General features: G+C 39.8%; 1 protein-coding gene across 1 annotated transcript; it reads left to right on the plus strand.

The window, feature by feature from the left end:
* Window positions 1-14,088: 14,088 nt before the first annotated feature.
* cd74a (CD74 molecule, major histocompatibility complex, class II invariant chain a) lies at window positions 14,089-17,524 on the plus strand. Its single transcript, XM_030764687.1, has 8 exons — window positions 14,089-14,279; window positions 14,929-15,098; window positions 15,296-15,408; window positions 15,676-15,730; window positions 16,028-16,108; window positions 16,283-16,480; window positions 16,757-16,789; window positions 16,975-17,524. Exons 1-8 carry the CDS (start codon window positions 14,206-14,208, stop codon window positions 16,977-16,979), a joined length of 729 nt encoding a protein of 242 aa, XP_030620547.1. The 5' UTR covers window positions 14,089-14,205; the 3' UTR covers window positions 16,980-17,524.
* The last annotated feature ends 3,531 nt before the right edge of the window (window positions 17,525-21,055 follow it).

Below are 21,055 nucleotides of genomic sequence, written 5' to 3' on the forward strand. Positions count from 1 at the left end.
TTTTAAAAAGCTCTTGCTCTTAAAACTGCCTGTGAACAGCTGCAGAAACAGACTTAAAAAAAAAAAAAAAGAGAGAGAGAGAGAAATGACGATGACTCCGATAACACACTCGTATGTTACCCTAACTGCAGCTCCTCCCAATCGCATAGTCTCCCCTTTGTTGCTCTTCAGCTGAGAGAACCAGTAATTACCATCTTAGAGTCAACAGATCCCAGTATGCCATGACTAACACTTGAGGATGGTGAATAAAGTAATGGCAAACGCCGCCCTGAGAGACCCCTACCAACCCCCCCATTGCCGATACCAGAATAGAATCTCCTAATTGGATGCATTGACTCTACATGATTGATTCAACTCTAATTAATGGCCAAAATGTCCACTGTGCTGCATGCACAGAGGGGGATTAATAAGTGCTTTGTACAGTGTATTTGGTTTTAAAGGCATTACCCCTTTGGTGATGCGGATGGGTGCATGCAGTTGAGAGAGGCGCTGCGTTTTTCATTGAGACGACAAGACATGAGACACACGGCATGTGTGTGAGAGTCCATTATAAAACACTATTAGAGGCCAAACCACTTACAGCTGAATAGGCAGCCGTTAAGCCAAGCCATTAGAACAAAGAGCAAAGGAAAAAAAAAACTGGTGAAACTTTAATGTCACTAAAACAAAAATAGCAAGAAGAAAATAGCGGTGGGGGGGGGGGGGGGGGGGGGGGGGGAGGGGGAGGGGGAGGGGATGGATGCGTCATGACATGTCTCACTCGTACGTAAATAATTCAGATCTTCCTTTTGAACAGATTCAATAATAAATGAAAGTTTAAAAGAGCTGCAACAAAACATTGACTCTTTTGCCAAAGGAGTGGAAGCAATATGAAGTCTAGCCTGAGAGGAGAAGACAGTCCAGAGATTACAGTCTTTAACTCATATTGTAGGCTTCACTGGCTGAGTCATACCGTGATTAGCAATGGATGGATGGAGGGACGGATGGATCGACATATGGTCAGTACGGGGGCAGAACAGCAGTACCGCAAAGAGAAACAAACAAAAAAAACAAAAAAGCAAAAACGAAAAAAACAACAACAAAAAAAGAAATCACACGTGCTAAAATCGATCCCAAGAACTCAATTTACACAACAGACAGTTTATTATACCTTAAAGGAATGTTTTACAACACTGCATTCCAGCGGCCCTGCAAATGTCCAGGACATGAAAACCAATGTCAATTAAACTGACTGTTTACATCATTATGGAGATGCAAGTAAGTAAGTAAGTAAATAAATAAATAAACAAACAAATGAGACAATTCACTGTGGAATTCAGTGAAATTAATTGCCATAACCTACATTTTCTTTCTCCAAACAACACTACTGCAAGGTACAAAAGACAGTGAGTGCTAAGACGTTATATGTAGCGTTCTATAAAAAGATATGTTCTTGAGTAAAACTAGAGGCACAGATGGATTGGAGGCAGCAGAACATATCTAGCAGATAATAAGTAATGGAGCGAAGCCGCACCGGAGCTTTATTGGAGCGCCGCTTCTTTAATTAGTGTGAGAGATTGATGAGGAAGAGGAAGAGGAAGAGATTATCTGACATGGCTATCACCCAGGAGGCTCTCCTCTAGACAAATAGGTCACACACTCTTTCAAATATAGTCATTTCCAAACCTGGCCCAGCCAGAGCTAGGAGAAAAACAAAGCCCATTCAAAAGAGTGCAGGCTCGCACTTTTCTCCCAGACTGTAAGACGGAGAGAGAGGGAGAGAGACCAAGCCGTGCAAAACTTGGGGAAAACGGACTGTTTCATTACTCCAGAGACCAGCAAAGCTCTCCATCCAAAAATGGGCACTGAGGTGTCTCTGGTGGTTATTGATTGGGATCTTGCTAAAGCAGAGACAATAGGGGGGAGCTAGGAGAGATGGACAAGACCTCATTAAAATTGATATATTTCACTTTTGATTTAGACCTACACATAAAGACTAAAAGCAACTACTACAATACCTTAAAATCTCCACTGTCAATACTGGCCATCTGCTTTATGTTTTATAGTGAGCTTAAGAATATTATTCAACAGAGAGGTTTGTTATTGTAGATGGTCAAACAACTATAAAGTGTATGTGCTAGTATGTCAGTAAAGCAGATATTGACCCAAAAAAGATGAATGGATGTGTAATGCTGTCAAGCGTGAGTGAGTGAGTGACTGTGAGTGACTGTGCGTGTGTACGTGCGTGTGAGCGCGCTTGTGTGTGTTACACAGAGAGCATGGACAGGCCCTTTGTTATTTGATATAGGAAGTAAAAGATGGTGGGTGTTGGACAGCAGACTGAGAAGAGTCAGGTTGGGAAAACACAGATCCCTGCATGTATCAATGTCAGCTGCTGCCTTGATGTTTTCCCTCACCCTCAAAGATCTGAGGCCGTACAGGGAGACATCAGCCGGCAGTAACTTTCACAGCAGGACAGGCCAAGCCCTCTGCCACCCGCAGACCCCCCATATGCTCCAGACCTCCTCCCAAACCCTCTAAAGGACATCAGAGCCTACATGATACTGTACCCATTAAACTGATACAATATGTCTGAAACTCTCATCTTAACTGACACAGCATCATGTGACATCACAGCATTACACTACTGTTAAAATAAGACATCTTAAAGTTTCTAAATGATGCTTTTTTCTTCTCAAATCTTCTCATTACGTTCTCTAAACACACACACATACATACATACACACATACACACATATATAGTTATTAGCTTTTTTTAAACATGATTCATTCAGAGTAAACTAAGCTCAGTCTATTGTCTTTTCTGTAAAGAGTCTGGGCCTTATTCCCTGGTTAAAAATTTCCACGTCAAGGCAAAGGTTAGTAACGTAGTCATAAAAACAGGACTTGATGGTGAACATTAACAGATGCTGTGGACACTGTTCTGAATCCAGCTGCATGTATTTGCCAGTCAAGGTCAACGGGAAAAGCAGCAGCCAATCTCTCTCCCAGATAGGTGAGATATAGAGTTCTCACTTTTCATTCTGAGACAGATAAGAGCATCAATGTCAGAGCTGACTTCTGTTGTACAACTCTAATACAACAGGGTCTGGGCATATCAGGTCTGATCAGAGACTGAATGTCAGAAACACTCTTGTCACCTCGCTGTCTGTTTCCATCACTCGTTCTCTAGGTGAAAGAAAAATAAATGAACAATATAGAATAAAATAAAATAAAATAAAAAACACAAGTATGGGATTTTTCATACAAGTCTTTCTTTTGTGTCTAAGCCAAATACCTTGCTTCTCCTGCTTTACATGTTGACAATGAACTTTAAAGTTCTACCACACGTTTCTTTGTTCAACAAACACAAAGTAACATGCCAAGTATCAGAAGAGGTACTGTGATTCAATGGAATTTTCCAGTTTTCCAAAGGAGCAGACTGTCAATGAAATGGGAGGAGGGAAAAAAAAGAGGAGGGGGCACACGAGAGACAGAAAAGGATCAGCTGTCTGTATCTAAATGAGCGTATACCATTCCACTCCCTATCGTGTAGGCAGACACGCCGCAACAGACAGCGATTGTGTGCAAGAGTCCTCTCCGTTTCCCAAAAGGCACCGCATGATGAATGAGCTTTCCACTGACCCACCCCACATAACACCCCCACCCCAACACACACACACACACACACACACACACACACACACATACACACGCCCCCGACCATCATCATCACCACAACCGCCGTTCCCTCTCCTACCCTTCCCACATCAACCTTTTCCCCATACCCTTGCCTCCGCCTGCAAGCCATTCCACAAGATTCATTAACATTCAGTACACTTTTGACTCCATATTGTGTTCTGACACAATGACATATTACAGCACATTGCCATCATAAAGGATGACGTCTTTCAAACACTTAATGCCACAAACAAACAGGCATCAGCAGAAGACAATTCATTTACATTAGGATATTTTATCTGAGGTCACAGAACCAAGGAGGGGCATTTACATTCAATGCAGAAATGCTATCAAATAACATGAGGTAATGTTCGCCCTTCATAGAATGAGCCATCTCTGTAAGAGAAGCTCATGAGGGAGAGCATTACTCTAGAGAAGCCCTGAGGACAAAGACGGTAATCTCTCTCTCTCTCTCACTCTCTCTCTCTCTCTCTCTCTCTCTCTCTCTCTCTCTCTCATACACACACACACAAACTCTCTCCTCCTTCTTTCTTTCCATCTACCCACTCTTTCGTTTTAGTAAGACCTGGTGCAGAGGGAAAAAGAGGCAAAGAATTTCAATTTGTTTCGTGGTCTCAAGCCATACTGAAGATGCCTGAGGGGATAAGAAAATGGATTCTATAGTTTTATAGAACGAATTCTATTATAAAAAAAATAAATAAATAAAAAATCTGGGGGAGCGCAGAGGCACCAAAGAACTCGAGAAGGAGGAGAGTGAAAATTAGAGCAGTTGGTTACTGGGGATGTGCCTTTTTTTTTTTCTCTTTCTTTTTTTGGGTAAGGTGTGAACAAAACAGGTTTTACGGCACAATGGCCGCCTACGAACAAACAACAACAGCAACTCACACGTACGCAAACGAAAAACATTTACGCAAACAGGACAGTTCTGTTGATGACAGTCAAGCAATATTTGTGAAAATAATCTGATATGACTATTTGTTACTGTTACAACATTATATTGTCAGACAACATTATTCAGCCTTTGACATCATAACCATTTGTTTTTGATGGCTCCACCAGAACACACATGGGGGTCAGCTGGGGGTCTGAGATCCATTATCTTTGCCTCCCAAGGGACACGTTTCAGGGGTGCAGCGGTGCCTCTGTCTACCCTAGGGGCGAAATCCAACACTAGGGGTTCCACAAGGTGACATCATCCAAAAAAAAAAAAAGAAAAAAAAGAAAGAAGAGGAGACAGGAGATGAGAAGAAACAGAAGGGGTTGCGGACATAGAGTGTCAGATTACCCTAATCTATCTACCTTACCCATTCATCAACCCAACTAATTCCAAGAAGGAAGGAAGGACTGCAAACCTTCAAAAAGGCCTTGTGAACAACCAGAATACAGTCTGTTTGCTAAACTGTGGGCTAGTTGCCCCCAAACACTTCTTTGGTTACCACCGTTCTGGTTCTAAACCACTTGAGAAGGGACATGTAGACCAAGACCTGGAGATCATGTACAGGGTTACAGTAGAAAGTCTTTGGGAGGGATCTGCAGACCACACACAAAGCCCTTGTCTCTGCCAACACTACTGTGTTCCTCCACCTGTCTCCTAATGACTCCAGATTTCCCTCCATTTGGTATTTCAAGGTTGAGAGAGCAAGACAACACAAATGGGGTAAGGTTTTTTTTGGGGGGGGGGGGGGGGGGCAAAAACCTGTACCATACCAGACCAGTCTGTTTTAAACAATGGCAGCTTCTGGCTGCGAAGATCCATACAGCTGTCCGAAACGCTTGGCAAAGAAGGCCTTGGAGATTAACACCTGTCCAGCAGATCTACCTCCTCCTGGCCCATTTCAAGAGAAAACAAACATTTGGCTGTGAAATGGAGAAAAGAAGGAGGTTGTCTGATAGTCAAAAGGTCAAAAGTATTGAGATTCAGGGCGGCAAATACAACGTGACGCCCCTGAAGCGCGAGGTCGACCTCTTTCAGTTGAACATTATGCTCCAAGCCGACGTGTTTACTGTTCACCACGAGAGAGGGAGAAAAAAAGAAAAAAAAAAAAAAGAGAGAAAAGGGGTGAAAGAGTGAGAGAGAGGGAGTAAGAGAAAGAAACAGACGCAAGCTGTGGGCAAAAGAAAAAAAAAAAAAAACTGCCACGGTAATTCAGGAAACGTGGATACCATTAGTGCACCTTAGTACATTAATTATCGTGTTTGTGATATTAAACACAGTGGCCAAAAAAAAAAAAAGGGAAGGACACTGTCGCAAAGAAGTTTAGATGTCACACGAATGCCAGATAACAACAATCTGTTTTCACTACAAACAAACAGAGAAAAATGACAGCAAACCAGCAACAAAAAAATGCTTGTTCCTCTGGTATGGCCACGTAAGACATATCCAGGGTGTTGTAACTTAGCCTCAAATGTCTTTATGGCATGACTGGCGCAAACAGGAATATGTAAGAGCACCAAGGATGAGCCATGTGACCATAGACTAGCAGCAGCCATGGCGACAGACGACTGGCTCCAGCTGAAACTTTAACAGGCTGCATGAAGGAGCTGGTGTCCACTAAAGCACACTGTGAGAGAGAGAGACTCTCCTAGTTCAATCTGAACCACAGCGCCATTCCCTTACCAAAAGCGATTATAAATCTGCAGATCTCACAAATTACACAAACTTAATTGACTACTTTGGCTATGAAGTGATTCGGGAAATTCATTTAAACAAACAAACAAAAAAAGTTGTCAGAAAGAGACAACAGTACTGATGGAACTAGTTCAAACTAAAAAAAAAAGGAAATAGCAGAGGAGTGTAGGAGAGGGAGACAAAGTGAGAGAGGTATAACAGTGAGAGAACCTATAGGCAGGCCAAAACCATAAAAGGATAAAAGGCTCTAGCGGTTAAGCACAGAGATCTGCAAACGAGAAGCGAGCCAATGGCGCAGTAGAAAAATGTGAGAGACAGCTTTTTGTTGAGGAACTCACCTGTTCACAAAGAAAAGAAAAGACAAACAAAAGTGGGGGGTATGGAGGACCAGCACTCACACACATACGTGTCTGCAACTGGGTAAATGCTAAGGCGAGGGGGGGGGGGGGGGGGGGGGTTGATCTTAAGGAGAGATGATTCCATGTGTGTCCCTTTTTTCAAAGCCTTTTTGTCAACCTCTCACTGTCTCAGGCATGGTGGCACATAGAGAGTTCAGTAGAGGACAGAGCACAAAGGAGGGGGAGTCACTGAGCATGTGCGTACATGTGTGTGCTTGTAAAAGGCTACGACAAGCCAATCATTACATCCTCATTAGATCATCTTATTATATTAATTTATATCACATCCTTAAATCGATCAATTTCGATTCATTTTACCACTGATGCTGAACCATCCACGTTGACCGGTCAGTTGCAAGAGCATGCTGGTACCGACAGAACACCACCTCTTTGTCCTGCTCATTTCAGCCCATGTTGTGCAGATTAAAGGCTGATATTTCGAGCCCAACACACACACACACGCACACACACACACACGGCCGCCCACACTCTTTTCATTATTGGCGGTTTGACTAAAGGCATGTGAACGCGGTTCTTTCTCTCCAGCGTGAGCTATCGTCGTATCCAGTGATACAAACGCTGGCCTATTCCTCGTCTCCCTCCGTAGCCAACGCCACCACGTCTAAGAATAGCCCTCCTTTTACAGTGACAGATGAGTTCTGAAAGACAGAGAATTCATGTGATTCGGGCTTTTTTTTTTTAATCTTGCCTTTTGCGAATCCCCCGACAGTTTCACTGAAATAAAAGGAATCGTATTAAAGAGGGACTTGACGGCACATTTAAACCAATGGTCTTTGAACAAATCAATTTTTGTGCTCGTCTTTCATTTCCAAAAAATACAAAAGTGATAGGAAAATGGAAGTTGGGGGCAGGGAAAATGATTGTGTCTCATCTTCCTGTTGCAGAGGCCTGAGAAAGAACGAGCGCTGCGTTTGTCATTTCTGACAGTGACGTGATCGATATTTTTCTACATGTTTTTACAGTATGTCTACACATCCAAAACGAAGCAAAACTTTTATCTTGTTATTACTTTATCTGATAGGTAATTCACCTGATTTTCAAAGCAGGTACTCCCAAGTACCTTCGAGCAAAGAAAACTGGAAAGAACTGAGAAAAAATACCAGTTACATAATCTACAGTATTGACTGCTCATACTTAGGGAAGTGGCTCTTCACAAGCAGTCCTATACTGTGAGAATACATAGAGCTAGAGGTAAATAAAACGGGTCTATGTATTTTAAAAGCAAGTAAGAGAGTATCATGTTGTGGATGATTAAAATGTTGCAACGTATGTGATCGGCTGTAGTTGCTTTGCTGTGAGCAACCACATTTTCCACAGTCAGAGAGACTTAACACTACAACTAACTGCTGCTGTCTGGAGACCGCCTCTCTGCCATGGAAGCAAACCACACAAATCATCCAAGCTCAAAATGACGGACTGAATGGGTGTTCGTGTTGCAGGCCAAGCGTATTTCTATTTCCATGGAGCTCCTAGACCAAAAAGGTGACTTGTAAAATTGATGAGCGGTCCATTTAGCAACCAGCAACTTGCCTATAAAATCCGTAAAAAAAAAAAAAAAAAGAAAATCTCGCTTATAAATAACTTTTAAACAACAAAATAGCTGGGACCAGATGATTTTGGATCTCTCTTTCCACTGGATTTGCATTTATTTGTGTATTTAACAGTCTCTCATTTCGCAAAATGAACACATGCAAACAATAACGCATGCGGTAAAAACACATGAAAATGTGCACAGTACCTTCAGCTTCACTGATACGACCTGACATCTACAAAATCTCCATACAGCCTCAGAAATAATCCATGTAACGCAACAACATGACAACTAACTGGGAAATACTGACATGAAAGTAATGGAAGGTTTTCCTTTTCACATTATTCAATTTACTTGGGACAAACAAAAACAGACAAACAAAGCATCTTTGTCTTGTCCGTTTTAATTTCTAATTTTCCATTTTAATATTTATTCATTTTTAAGAGCATTCAGGGGAATTATTCGTGGATTATATTATTGCTATTACCGTCTTCTGTATTATTAATTTTCAGTATTTTACCACATTATGGCACTACAAACAAACATTCTGCCAAAGTGTAAAAGCCATATATCTGAACGGTTTGGTAAACAGACAAGTTGTCTTGCCTTTGCCAGTACAGTGTACTTTTAAACTGTCCCTTTGAGGGAACAGCAGGAAGCCGGAGAACGTTGCGTGTCCAATGTTGGCACTGCCCAATCTAACAGACAACAAAAGGTCAGAGGCTATTAGGATTGTTAGGTTGTTTGGGTTCAATCCCATTGTAGAAGGAGGCTTACCCTCTCGCAAAGTGGACGCTGTTGTTGAAGCCTTAGACACGGAAAAACACAGAATCTCTGTTGCGTACTGCAGTTAGGCCCGAAGTAAATACAAGCCTAATTCACAGTCACAAAGAGAATCTTTCGATCCTCCAAGGATGGAACTCAGAACAACAACAACAATAACAACAAAAATAACAATGACAACAACAAACTCAACGAGACAGAATTTCATCAAGAATGCTGAATCTGAATAATTCACACTCACATTCTGAGATGCATCTGCCAAATTAATAAACTCAGAATAATAATCTTTGTAGCAACAGAAAGGAATAAATCTCTGTAAAATACATTATTCTAAACACATGGTGGAATTATTATACAATGGCCTCGTTCGGCCAGACGCGCACAACAGGAGATGAGAAGATTTGAGGAAGGAGACTGCACGCTGTCTCTTTGCCTCGGTTTGCAGAATAATCCACGAACGCAGATTTGCCTCAAACCAGCAGTTTGGCACAGAGTAATCGTAATCGCATACGGCCCGTAGACATAGTTTTCAAACGTGCCCGGACTGATTCCTACTCAATAAAGGGTCAACAAGCATGTTTATAATTCACTTATTGTCAACGCAATCGATCTCAATAATGTAATAACTACAATAAAATAATATCTTTCCCTATATCGACGGGTAGACAAATAACCCGCCTGCTTCAGGTTACGAAAGCACCTTATTGTTTTGTGGTATAGTTATTTTCAAATGTCATGGAAAATCCCAAATCACATATATACCTGCTTTTGTTTACATGTTAACTCATTTAGGGAAGTGGTTTATCGCAGAAATCTCACAGTAAACTACCCGAGTTATTCTTTTTTTCTGTTTTTCACCAATGATATCAGAACACAGAAATAATTAGAAGCGATATCCAAAACAGATTTGAAGTCAATATAAACAGCATTCGGACACAAACACACAGATGCATAGGCACTGCGAAAATAATTACTTTCAGTTATAATTTGATGACAATTTTTGATTAGTCTCCCTTCGACAAATCAGTGGTTGAGCACTTTGGATCACACGTCTGCGGGATCCTACTGACTTGTTTACAAACTCGCAGTAAATGATCTGGCAAATCGTTTACAGTTAATTAATGACAACGAAATACAGTCAGCATGACTTTCTTCACATTTCTGACATCTTACAACTTGTTCGCATGGTCTTCAGAACAGTATGACAGTTTCGGCCAGACGTCAAGGAAAAAGCTACCTTGACATTCCAATAAATCACGTACCAGTTGTGCTTTGGTGTTATCCCAAAGTTTAACTGTCTAATTTACCTTCACATAACAGGGAAGACGCAAAAATAAAAGTATAAACAACAGAAACTCCAACAGTGTTTACCTTATGTTGGTCAAAAAACTCATGACTGTGCACGCAATTTGTCCCCTGTTTCTTGTCTTGAAAAGTGGGTTGTTTGTTTGTGTGCCACCTTTTCTGCACATAAACTTATGACAATCTTGATTTTCGAAGCAAGTGATGTCAGGCCAAACAGACGCTAACACGCTAGCAATAACGATACTCCAGACTCATATTCCATGGAAAGATACCAAGCAAGCTAGCTTAGCAAGCATTTCCAAAGGAGTTCACCACCAGCAAAACATATCACAGGTCTCCTGAAGGAAATTCGGTTGATTTTTCAGTGTCTTGTACTCACCCGCGGCGTTGTCCTAGTCTGAAGGTTTTCTTAAAAAGACAAGCGACTGAGTCACTCCATGACAATGGCTACATTCTGTGGCACGCGGACTGGGCTCGCGTGCCAAGACTCGTTTCTCCTTCACAGAGAGAATTCCTCTCTCATTGGGTCCCGCGGTTTGGTGTTATATACTGGCCCGGCTGGAGAAATGTGGAGAGTTCTTATTTCCGAAAGGAGAGTTGCGCATAATGAACTCTAGAGAGCGCCATAGAACAGAACAAATGCTGAAACGTTCCGATGAGCTGCCTTGTTACATAGTAATCTTGAATCTCTTGTGAATAACACAAATTAATTACCTGGTGCATATGACCTTGCTGATCGTTAAAATATTAAGTAATGCCTCTTCCGCAAGGTTTGGAAAGCAAAGCTATTAAAACATAATTAACTGACTGTCTGGGATCTATTAGAGGCGTTAAAGATCAGTATTAAATGTTTGTACCAAAACAGGTAAATCTAAAGTAATGTTGGCAACAGAAAAGATAAAACAAGCTTTACACCAGCCCCGAACAAGATGAAAAGATTGTATAGACGACTAGGATGGCTCACACCATTTCAGTAAGATATTGGTGTCCTCTTGTGGTTACTAAGTGGTTTTGCAGCAACCTGTGAGATGATTCACTCTGAGGTAATGTCAGACAGCTCTCCCTGTTTAACACACTACGTTTTTCCTGTTCAAAACATTATATCCCCACATGCTTACAAAAAAATGTGGTCATAAAGAAAGATTTGTCACATTATTTCTGAGAATCACACGTTTTAAAACCCACAGGGCTTATCTCAGAAGGAGACAAAGAACACAATCACTTTTTGATAGTCTCTTTTTAAACTTGTTACACAAGTTATAAATTAAGGATTTATGATATTTCCAGGTTATATTTGGTAAAAAAAAATACATATTTTGAATAGGAAAATGATGTCACATTCAATCTAATTTTGTTACTAGTGATAATTACACCACAATTAATCTCCCATCCATTTTGTAGAGTATCCATGCAAAAAAAAAATTTTTTTAATTAATCTGGATAATTACAGAGGAAGAAAGCTTTTATATTAATCATGAGAAGAAATATGCCCTAAAGTCAAACTACTAATAGCTTGTTTTAAAAGAAAGGGGGGTGGGGGGCATTTTTTCATTACATGAATTGCTGTCACATCTTTAAAGAGATGATAGCAGTTTAGGAGCCATAAATCCAGAGAAAAAGGAAAATTGTTTGTAGCACAAGGTGATTTTGGCGGGTGGTGATTTTTGTGTGTGTGTGTGTGTGTGTGTGTGTGTGTGTGTGTGTGTGTGTGTGTGTGTGTGTGTGTGTATGTGATCTTGTTTGTTATTACAGACTCAGACTGACCTTACAAAGTAGCTTCCTCATTCCCACTCTCCTGTCATGTGAGCCCAGTAAACTTCCAAAGGTAAGAAGTTTAAATAACACATTATTTCACTATTCCACTACACACTGAGTAGGTCATTATTAGACTTCTGGTTCTGGTTATGATTTTCATTGCAGTAATCAGCCTTAAGGCAAAATTGGAACAAATCATTCTTAATGATATTTTTTGATCCATCTTAACTAGAAAAGACGAAATATTGAAATAAAAGAACTGGAAGTGAAATTAAACCTCAGAAATCTACTTTATACTGCTTCAGTTCTGGAGTTTGAAAGTGCACAGAGGAATCAAAAACTCTTCTGTCGCAAAGGAAAATTAAAACACACACACACACACACACACACACACACAAAACAAACAGTAACAGTTATGCAAACTTCCAAATCTCAAGTTAACAAGACTAACAGGCCTCAAAAAAAATTTCAGCAGTTAACACTATAGCCTGCTAACAAGAATTATTAGAATTGCTGTGACCACACACACACACACACACACATTGTGAGCAGTGAGTAGAGAATTTAACCCATCCTATACACACCGGTAGTGTATTTTTCCTGCTGCTCTTGGCGATCGAACCGACAATTTTACATTCTTTATACTGCTGATCACATCACATTCATAAATTTACATCTTCTGGCTGTTCACGCAATATCACTCAAAAGAGTTCAGGTGCTGTGCGTACGGAGCAGCATGATTGTGACAATAAATCAGTTATAATTCACAAGTTTAGTTTAATGTGTCTTGAGGGGGGCAGTCTGTTTTTACATTTTGTGACTTTGAGGACTTTTGCATCTCACTCCATTGCTCCCGTTTCCTTGTTTTTGCCATATCCAGTGCTTATGGAAACAAAAAATAAAAATGAGACTCTCTCTCTACATATTTCTGATAGATAGGAGATGTATTGTGTTATGTGTTGATTTAAATTTGCATTATGTGTTGATTTGTAAATATTTACAAATGAAATGCAGTGGACAAGAGCATGATCCTTCTGATTTTGTGTAATATCTCAGGAAATGAAACCATAATATTATGTTAACATGTGGAGTTAATAAAAGTCTTCTTTTGTGTGAGATAATATTAGATCACACACAACATAAGCAAAGTTATATATCTATCATGGCTGGTCTTTATAATGATACACAACACAAATGTAAAACCTTGAATGTTTTGATGCATCGAGTAAGAGATGTAACATGTTATATATTTTTAGCTCACAAGAGAACTGGCATTAAAACTCCGCTTTTTGAAATGTTATGACTGCAAAAAAAGAAGAAACTTTCACAAGAAATACACAACGTTTCCACCATTCTTAGGATGAGCTCACAAGAAGTATTTTACCACAATACTCAAAAAGCATTTCACTTCCTTTTTGGGAACCCCCAGCATTCTTTGGGTATTCTTGGGAATGTGAAGTGGTGATATTGGCTCTCAGTTTTGTAATAATACAGCCAATCAGACACACACTCAGGAAGACCTTTAAACTGTCTCCAGGCAAAGTGGACAATACAACTATACATGCTACTCACACTTTGCTGCTGTATATTTACACTAGCAATACTTTGTTATGCTTTATTTACTATTTAATAAACTGACACATCTCGTAAAATAAAACACTAAAATATTTATCACACTTCTCTTAGAAAACAAACTTATAGCAAGAGGAGTTCTGGAATGCATCATTACACCGCTTAACTTAGTTTAATTCTATTAATTCATACAAGTATTTTACAGAACTGTGTTGTCAAGCTGATTTTTATAATATTTTGTCATTTGTGTGGTTAATTTTCAGAATGATTCTTCAGGCCTGATATGAATGAGGTTTTCCTTCTGCTCTCAACTGATGATGGTGTTACGGGAGAGCCAATGAAATCTCAGACCACACTGTATTTGTACAGTTCAGACTCAGGGGTTTTCCAACTATGCAAAAAAAATGTTTTGAAAAGTTACGCCTCCAAGGGCATTATCCTTTGGACGAGACAGGTTTATAACACTATATCGTGAGGTGTTGCTGATATCAGACTCCAAGTGAAAAGGACCTAAGATACGCACCTGAAGGATGGCGGACCAACAGAACGAGGTGCTCATTCAGCACGCTCCCAGCCAGGAGACTGTCGAGGCAGCCCCAAGGAGGTGAGAACAAACTAAATATTAAAATACGTAAATTCTTAAAAGATGCTCCGTTTAAATAGTCGGTCCTCTACAATTGCTTAGATTGCTGATATTCTGATATTTTATAGCGCTCTGTAGGATGCAAAACTCGCATTACAATATTTATTTATTAAAGTCATGATGTGCCTGTCCCTTAAAACTTCTTTGATTTTTGTTTGTTTCATCTTATACTATTTGTGGCCTAATTTTGTTCAGATGGATTTTTTTCTTAATTTCTATAAATATTAAAATGTTGAAAATTTGCTCTTACCTAGCAAACGATGACGTCATAAGTGTAGCAAATAATGATTGGCTTGCAAAGAAGGGCAGTCGAGTTTCGATTGTTGAAATTATTATTATTATTATTATTATTGTTCTCGTTGTTGTTATTATTTTTTTTATCCTTTTTTGTCTGAATGGCGGTAGTTGTTAAGTGTATATTCTGTTTGTTGTTATTCGTCGGGAAGAAATTAGCCTATATAACGAAAGCTAATTTCAGAGCATCGATTATCGTAAGTCATTGTTGTGTGTACTTTTTTACGTATTACATAGGTTTTTAATGTTAAAACAACTTTAGGCAAAAACCATAAACAGCTAAACAGTCTCCATCATGCCCTCTTGTCCCATGCAGTGGATCCAATGCCAAGGCGCTCAAGGCGGCCGGTTTCACTCTGCTCGCATGCCTGCTCATTGCTGGCCAGGCCCTCACCGTTTACTTTGTCCTCGGCCAGAATAAGCACATCACTGACCTGGAGCAGACACAGCAAAACCTGAAGCAAGTACTGACACGCAAAGCTGTAGGTAAGAAAACTGGACCGGAGAGAGGAACTGAAAAGGATAGGGGAAGTTTAGACACTAAAGACAGAGACAGAAACAGATAAGCATCAAGAGATTTTTTTTCTTTGATCTTCTCTGACGCTCCTTCAGCTCATGCTGTGATTTTTGGTAACATTCTTGGTACCTTTTATTTATTTATTTATTTTTTATCTTCTCTCCAGTTCCTGCCAAGATGCACTTGCCTATGAGCAGCCTGCCTCTGCTCAAAGATTTCTCAGAGGAGGACCAGGGTCAGGGCCAGAAATCAGGAGGGAGAAAGAGAGTTCCACTAACCGTGAGTATGATACTGCGTTGCGTACGACTGCCCATTCAGAGACAAGTAGTAAAAGTTTTGTCAAGTGCTGATATTACATGCTCATACTCTAGCCAGGTGAATGACGTTAACACATAGGGATTCAGACTAAGCATTCCTAGACTGGTGCTATTTTGAGAATCCATTTACCAAATACATATTAACAAAACGATTGTGGATTCTCTCCGTCTGCTGTGGTGTGATGGATTTTTTGTAATGTTTCCATGCTTGTCTGTCTGCTCTCCTCAGAGACTGCAGTCTTCCACTGTTATGAATCAGAAGGAAGGAAGTGGTGTTGTGGAAGGTACAGCATATGTTCTCACTCTTAACCACGATGACCTCAAAAATCAGTACAGTTTTAGACTGCCAGATGACTAATATTAGACTGTTCTTTGAGTATGGACAACAGAGAGATTTTGGGAAAAGAGCAGATAAGGGGGGGGGGGGGGGGACACAAGACATAAAATAGGAATAGAGAGGAAAGAGTATAAATTTACCAATTTATCAGTTCAGATGTTCCTTTGAACACATGATAATTAGTATATTTTCTGTCAATGCTGATATCACTATTTTAAATAATTATCACTTTTTTCCCCCTCAGATCAGACTTTTCCTAGAAGGATGATGAGCATCCCAATGGGTGGTATGCCCTTAATGCCAGAAGCCAAGGTTCCTGTGCCAGGTAAAGGAATGTTTAAACCACCTCTGAACAAAGTATTTATTTTCTACCTGTGCTATCTGGCATCTCAAAATTGGATTGCCTTCAAATATACAGATAAATGAATGAAGAAATGAAGCGTCTATAAATGCTCATTCAAACCATGCTAAATTTCTTCTGTGTTGTTCACTATCATAGCTGAAGAACTTGGAAGCAAATGTCTCTTGGAGGCAAGCAAGGTGATACAGCCTGGCGTTTACAGGCCACAGTGTGATGAGCAGGGCAACTACCTGCCTATGCAGTGCTGGCATAGCACTGGCTACTGCTGGTGTGTGGACAAGGACGGACACGAGATCGGGGGCACCAGGATTCGTGGCAGACCTCAGTGTGATGGAGGTACATTTTCATATTACAATTTTCATAACATAACTTCAAAACAAAGCAGAGCACCAAATCTTCCTGCAAAGTTTCAGTGACTCGTAGTTGATGATTGGTGTTCATAAATCTTTACTATTCAGTTTCTATCTTTTAGACAGCACAGAGATGAGAGACTGTATTACCTTTCTTTATCATAGTCTCTTTTTGTCATTGGAATCTTATGGAATTGTGTCTGTGTCTGATGTCCTCCTAATGTGTCTTCCTTTTTTTTCCCTTTGTTTTATTTTCTGTCAGGTGATGTGAACGCTGCATTTTTGGACAACATGGGTAAGTGTCCAACTTACAAATCCATAAAACCAACCTATGTATCTATTACAGCCATTTTTCTCTCTTTCAGGTTTTTGTGGCATTAATTTTTAATTAGGTAGTAATATGTTTTAAACATTGAATTGTTAAAATGCTACATGGGATGAGAATTATATTGATAAATGTTTTTTTCTCTCTTTTGACAGATTAAGGAGATAATGACAGCTAAAGATGCTTAACAGCTTTTTTCCAACATCTTCTTGTTTGTTTGTTTGATGCTGGAACAGTAACAGCACAAGTTGTCTTTTAAATCAAATGTAATATTTCTGCTCTTGTTAAAATGCACGAGTATGAATTTGATTGTTGAGCATAACGATAAGTGAATCATCTGTCTCTGGTCTTAGGTGATTAGTGCTTGGTAAAATTCTGACATTTTTCTCTTTTTCATGCAGTTATAAAGCATTTTGAAAGCATCCACTAGATCGATGTTATCTTTCTCAACAGTGTATATACATGAGATGGTATTTTCAACTTTTCCCTGTCCGACCCTAATGTAAAACATAACAAATAAAAGTTTGGATGATACAATACACACCCACACAAACAAATATACAATACGCACAACACAACATGCTTCTTTTGCGATATTATCAAGAGTGCTACAAAAAACTTTTTCATGCTCTAATTGTACTACTGTTTACCCTCTTCCTTGTTATTTAACAACATTTCACAAAGGTGAAGTTTTGTTAAAGAAGGCTTTAGATGTGCAACTGATAGCCTTCAAAATAAAACTTGCCTTTTCCCACTGTGTCTGTGTCTGATCACTGTAATATAATACAGCACACAAGCGGATTAAATGAACATAACGCATCATTGAAATCCACATAATACACTTCGTGATGTTTAGGAATAATTACACTGAAGGGAACCTCAGGATTACATCTTTTACGCTCAGAGATGGTATATGAAGAGAAAAGTGCAGATATTCTATGGTTAATTTCACTAACATGATAGTTCTCTTTTGAGAATTGTCTGTAAATTCCGCTGTTTATTTGTATAGTTTCACTTCCCTCTGAGCTGTTTATCCTCTTAATTCATTTTATGTTCAAGATGACTCTTGGGTAATTCCGATGACACAATACACACCCCTAAGTAAAAAGACAGCACACATAAGACGAGAAATTTAACAAGTGACCTCTTACATTTGTGGGTGTTGTGTGTATTAAGTAATGGATCGCTTCTCTAGAGGAGTTCCCCTGTCCGTGTCATGGACAGGAGAAAGCAGACACTAGCTCATGCTCATTAATATTGCAGGAGTGTAACAAAAACTCTGACAGCAGGAAGCAGAATACAGACCTCAGTAACATTTCTGCCATTAACCACCATGGACACATCCGTGAGTACAATCTACATTTATTGAAACTCATACACATCACTGCTAACTTCAACTTAACACAAGAAATATTAATGATTGCATAAACTGTCTATGCAGCTACACATAGTTCAGAGGCAGTAATATGTATCATGCAGTCACTTCAAGCAAGCAAATCCACTCAACCATTCAGCTGTTCTTGAGGATGTGAATCAGTGGTTATTATTGAGACTTTTTTTTTTGTAAATTAGGACTAGTTTAACCAAATGAAACATTTTTTGGTACACTGTTTCACTGTGCATGAGGACAGCATTCTAACAGGCTGGAAAAAAACCCTCTGGCTGAGACAGAGAGCAGGAGGAGTCAACTACAGGATCTCCTGAAACAAGAGGTTGAAACACACATTAAAGGTGTGTGTGTGTGTGTGTGTGTGTGTGTGTGTGTGTGTGTGTTTGAGGGAGAGAGAGAGAGAGAAGGAGAGAACAAGAGAGAGAGAAAGAGAAAGAGAAAGAGAGAGAGCGAGAGCGAGAGAGAGAGGTATAAATCCCTGGCCTGAGAAACAGTAAAGCAAAACTGATTAAGTTCTGTGTCTAGGGTTGACAGAGCCTTCTTTTAGTAACCCAGCTGGGACGCTGAAATAAGCAAGCTCAGCACAACACTGATTTTAAGTTGGTCTCTGGACTGGAATTACTGGTTATGGTGACATTACAGTCTACGATAGCTAATTGAAATGAGAAGTTAAAGATCTTTGCTGACAAAACAGGTAAACAGACAGGCACTTTGAGGGTAATGATGACAATGAAGATAAGAAGTATGTTTGCATTTAGGTTAGGGGAAAAAAAAGAAATTCTGTTGATGAAGGCAGTAATGAAGACACTGACACATGATGAAGACGATATGTTCTCAGAGGGCAGGTGCAGTGTGGAGAGGAATCAGGAAAGACTGGATCGGATCTGGCAGCTGAGACAGGAACTGCAAAGAGAGGAGAACAAATTGATTGATATGAATGGACACTCTAACCAATCAGGCCACAACACTGTCCAAGTAAGTGAATTCTACAGAATGAATGACGTAAGTCAGGCTGGGATTAATAGTTTCACATCTGATGGTATAAACTAACTTATATTTTACTATCTGTCTATCTATCTATCTATCTATCTATACACACACACACACACACACACACACTTATATATTAACATATTAATTCACTGTGTAAGTGTAAGAACATCAGTGTGTATTTGTATTCAGCTTAACAACTCATCTCAAATGGAATACCCAAAACTGCTAGAGCATAGGAGAAAAATGAAGATAGCTCATGAGAAAGTAATACAAGAAGAGCTGATGAAGATGGAAAAGGATCTGCAAGAACAAAAGGCAAGCAATTTTCATGCAGTAGAGAACTGCGAACATTTTAAAACAAGAGCGCTGGCCATCAAGGAAGTCCACTGATGCATGGAAACTAAATGGAGCTCATTTATGATTTTCTGTTAGTACGGTGTACATGCACAGCTATTTTTTCAGAACAGAACATGTCAATGTATTACATTCTGTTTTATGTTAATGTGAACACAAAGACGTATATATGAATGCTGATCCCATTCTTTAAAAAAAATGTTTCTGCTGTCCTTAGTCACTGGGACTAGAAGGTGAAGTTTTACATCTAAGCAAAGAGAGACAAGTCCTGGTGACCCAGATTGAGATCTTGCGCAGGGAGGTCGAGGAGGCTGAGAGAGACCTAGAGCTCCAGCATAAGCACCACGAGCAGGAGATGCAGTCCCTCAAGGAGGAGAGCCTGCAGGTGACACCACCTCTCTGCAGGACCAACCAGGAGAAAAAAGGGGTCCTGACCACGCTGATAACTGTTACATTGATTTAATGCTTCTTAAGCTAAGTCAAGGGACAGTGACACTGGACAGTACAGTCTTGCTCTAGCCCTGTTTATATTAGTTTATCACGTCGGAGAAGCTGAGAAATCAAGCCAGGCGTGTTAGTGCTGAGCTAGAACACAAATTTGCTCTCAAGAGAGTTTAAAAGATAGTAACAGGGAAATACCATGTTGATTCATTAATTCAAGGTAATATTTCATTATAAAGACTTTTAATGGTGCAACAAGACAAAAATGTTAAAATGTTAAAGGGTTTGGTGACAGGACACAAGTAATGTAGAGGTTACTTAACAATCCCCCTTCACTCATAGGCATATCTTCACAAATAACATCACTACTTGGAAAACTAGAGGTGGACCTTAAGAAGGCTAACTTAATCTTTTCCCCTTCCACTGTCACATTTTTCCTCAGGTATTCCGGACATTCCGGCAGGTGCTGGAGGAGAAGAAAAGGTTGTCTGAGCAGAGATACAGGGCCCTGCTGCTGGAGGCTATTCAGGATGCTGTCTGCCTATCTGCACAGAATCAACAGCTAACGGCTGAAAACAAGCTTCTCAAAAAAAGTGAGACAAAAAAAAAAAAATAACTGTCAACATGTTTTCATCTTCAGAGACAATTATTTTTTATGATTGTAGTTCTCTTAGTGGTTTCAGCTACAGCGGAATCCGTGTAGCAACGGTTATTACAGTCATTTCTCATCTCAGCCTAGAGAACGATATTAAGAATCTTCTGCTCCACCAGTTTCATTATTCATGTCATATTTTTTCCTGCCTTCTCACAGTTCTCTCTTTTCTCCCGTAGCTTTAGCTGAGCTGAGGGATAGTCCTTCTACAGAAAGAAATTCCAGTGGTAACAGAATGAAGGACTGAGAGCCCATAGCAAGAGACATCTGTTAACCAAAAAAACCCCCAAAAACACAAGAACAAAGGCTATTAACATATGACAAACCATGACATCGACCTTTTTTCATTTCATAAATCGGCCAATAGACATTGACATCATCCAAAGCTGTTGATATTGAAAACGAC

Source organism: Chanos chanos, chromosome 2 (genome assembly GCF_902362185.1).
Source record: "Chanos chanos chromosome 2, fChaCha1.1, whole genome shotgun sequence".
Classification (NCBI taxonomy): Eukaryota; Metazoa; Chordata; class Actinopteri; order Gonorynchiformes; family Chanidae; genus Chanos; species Chanos chanos.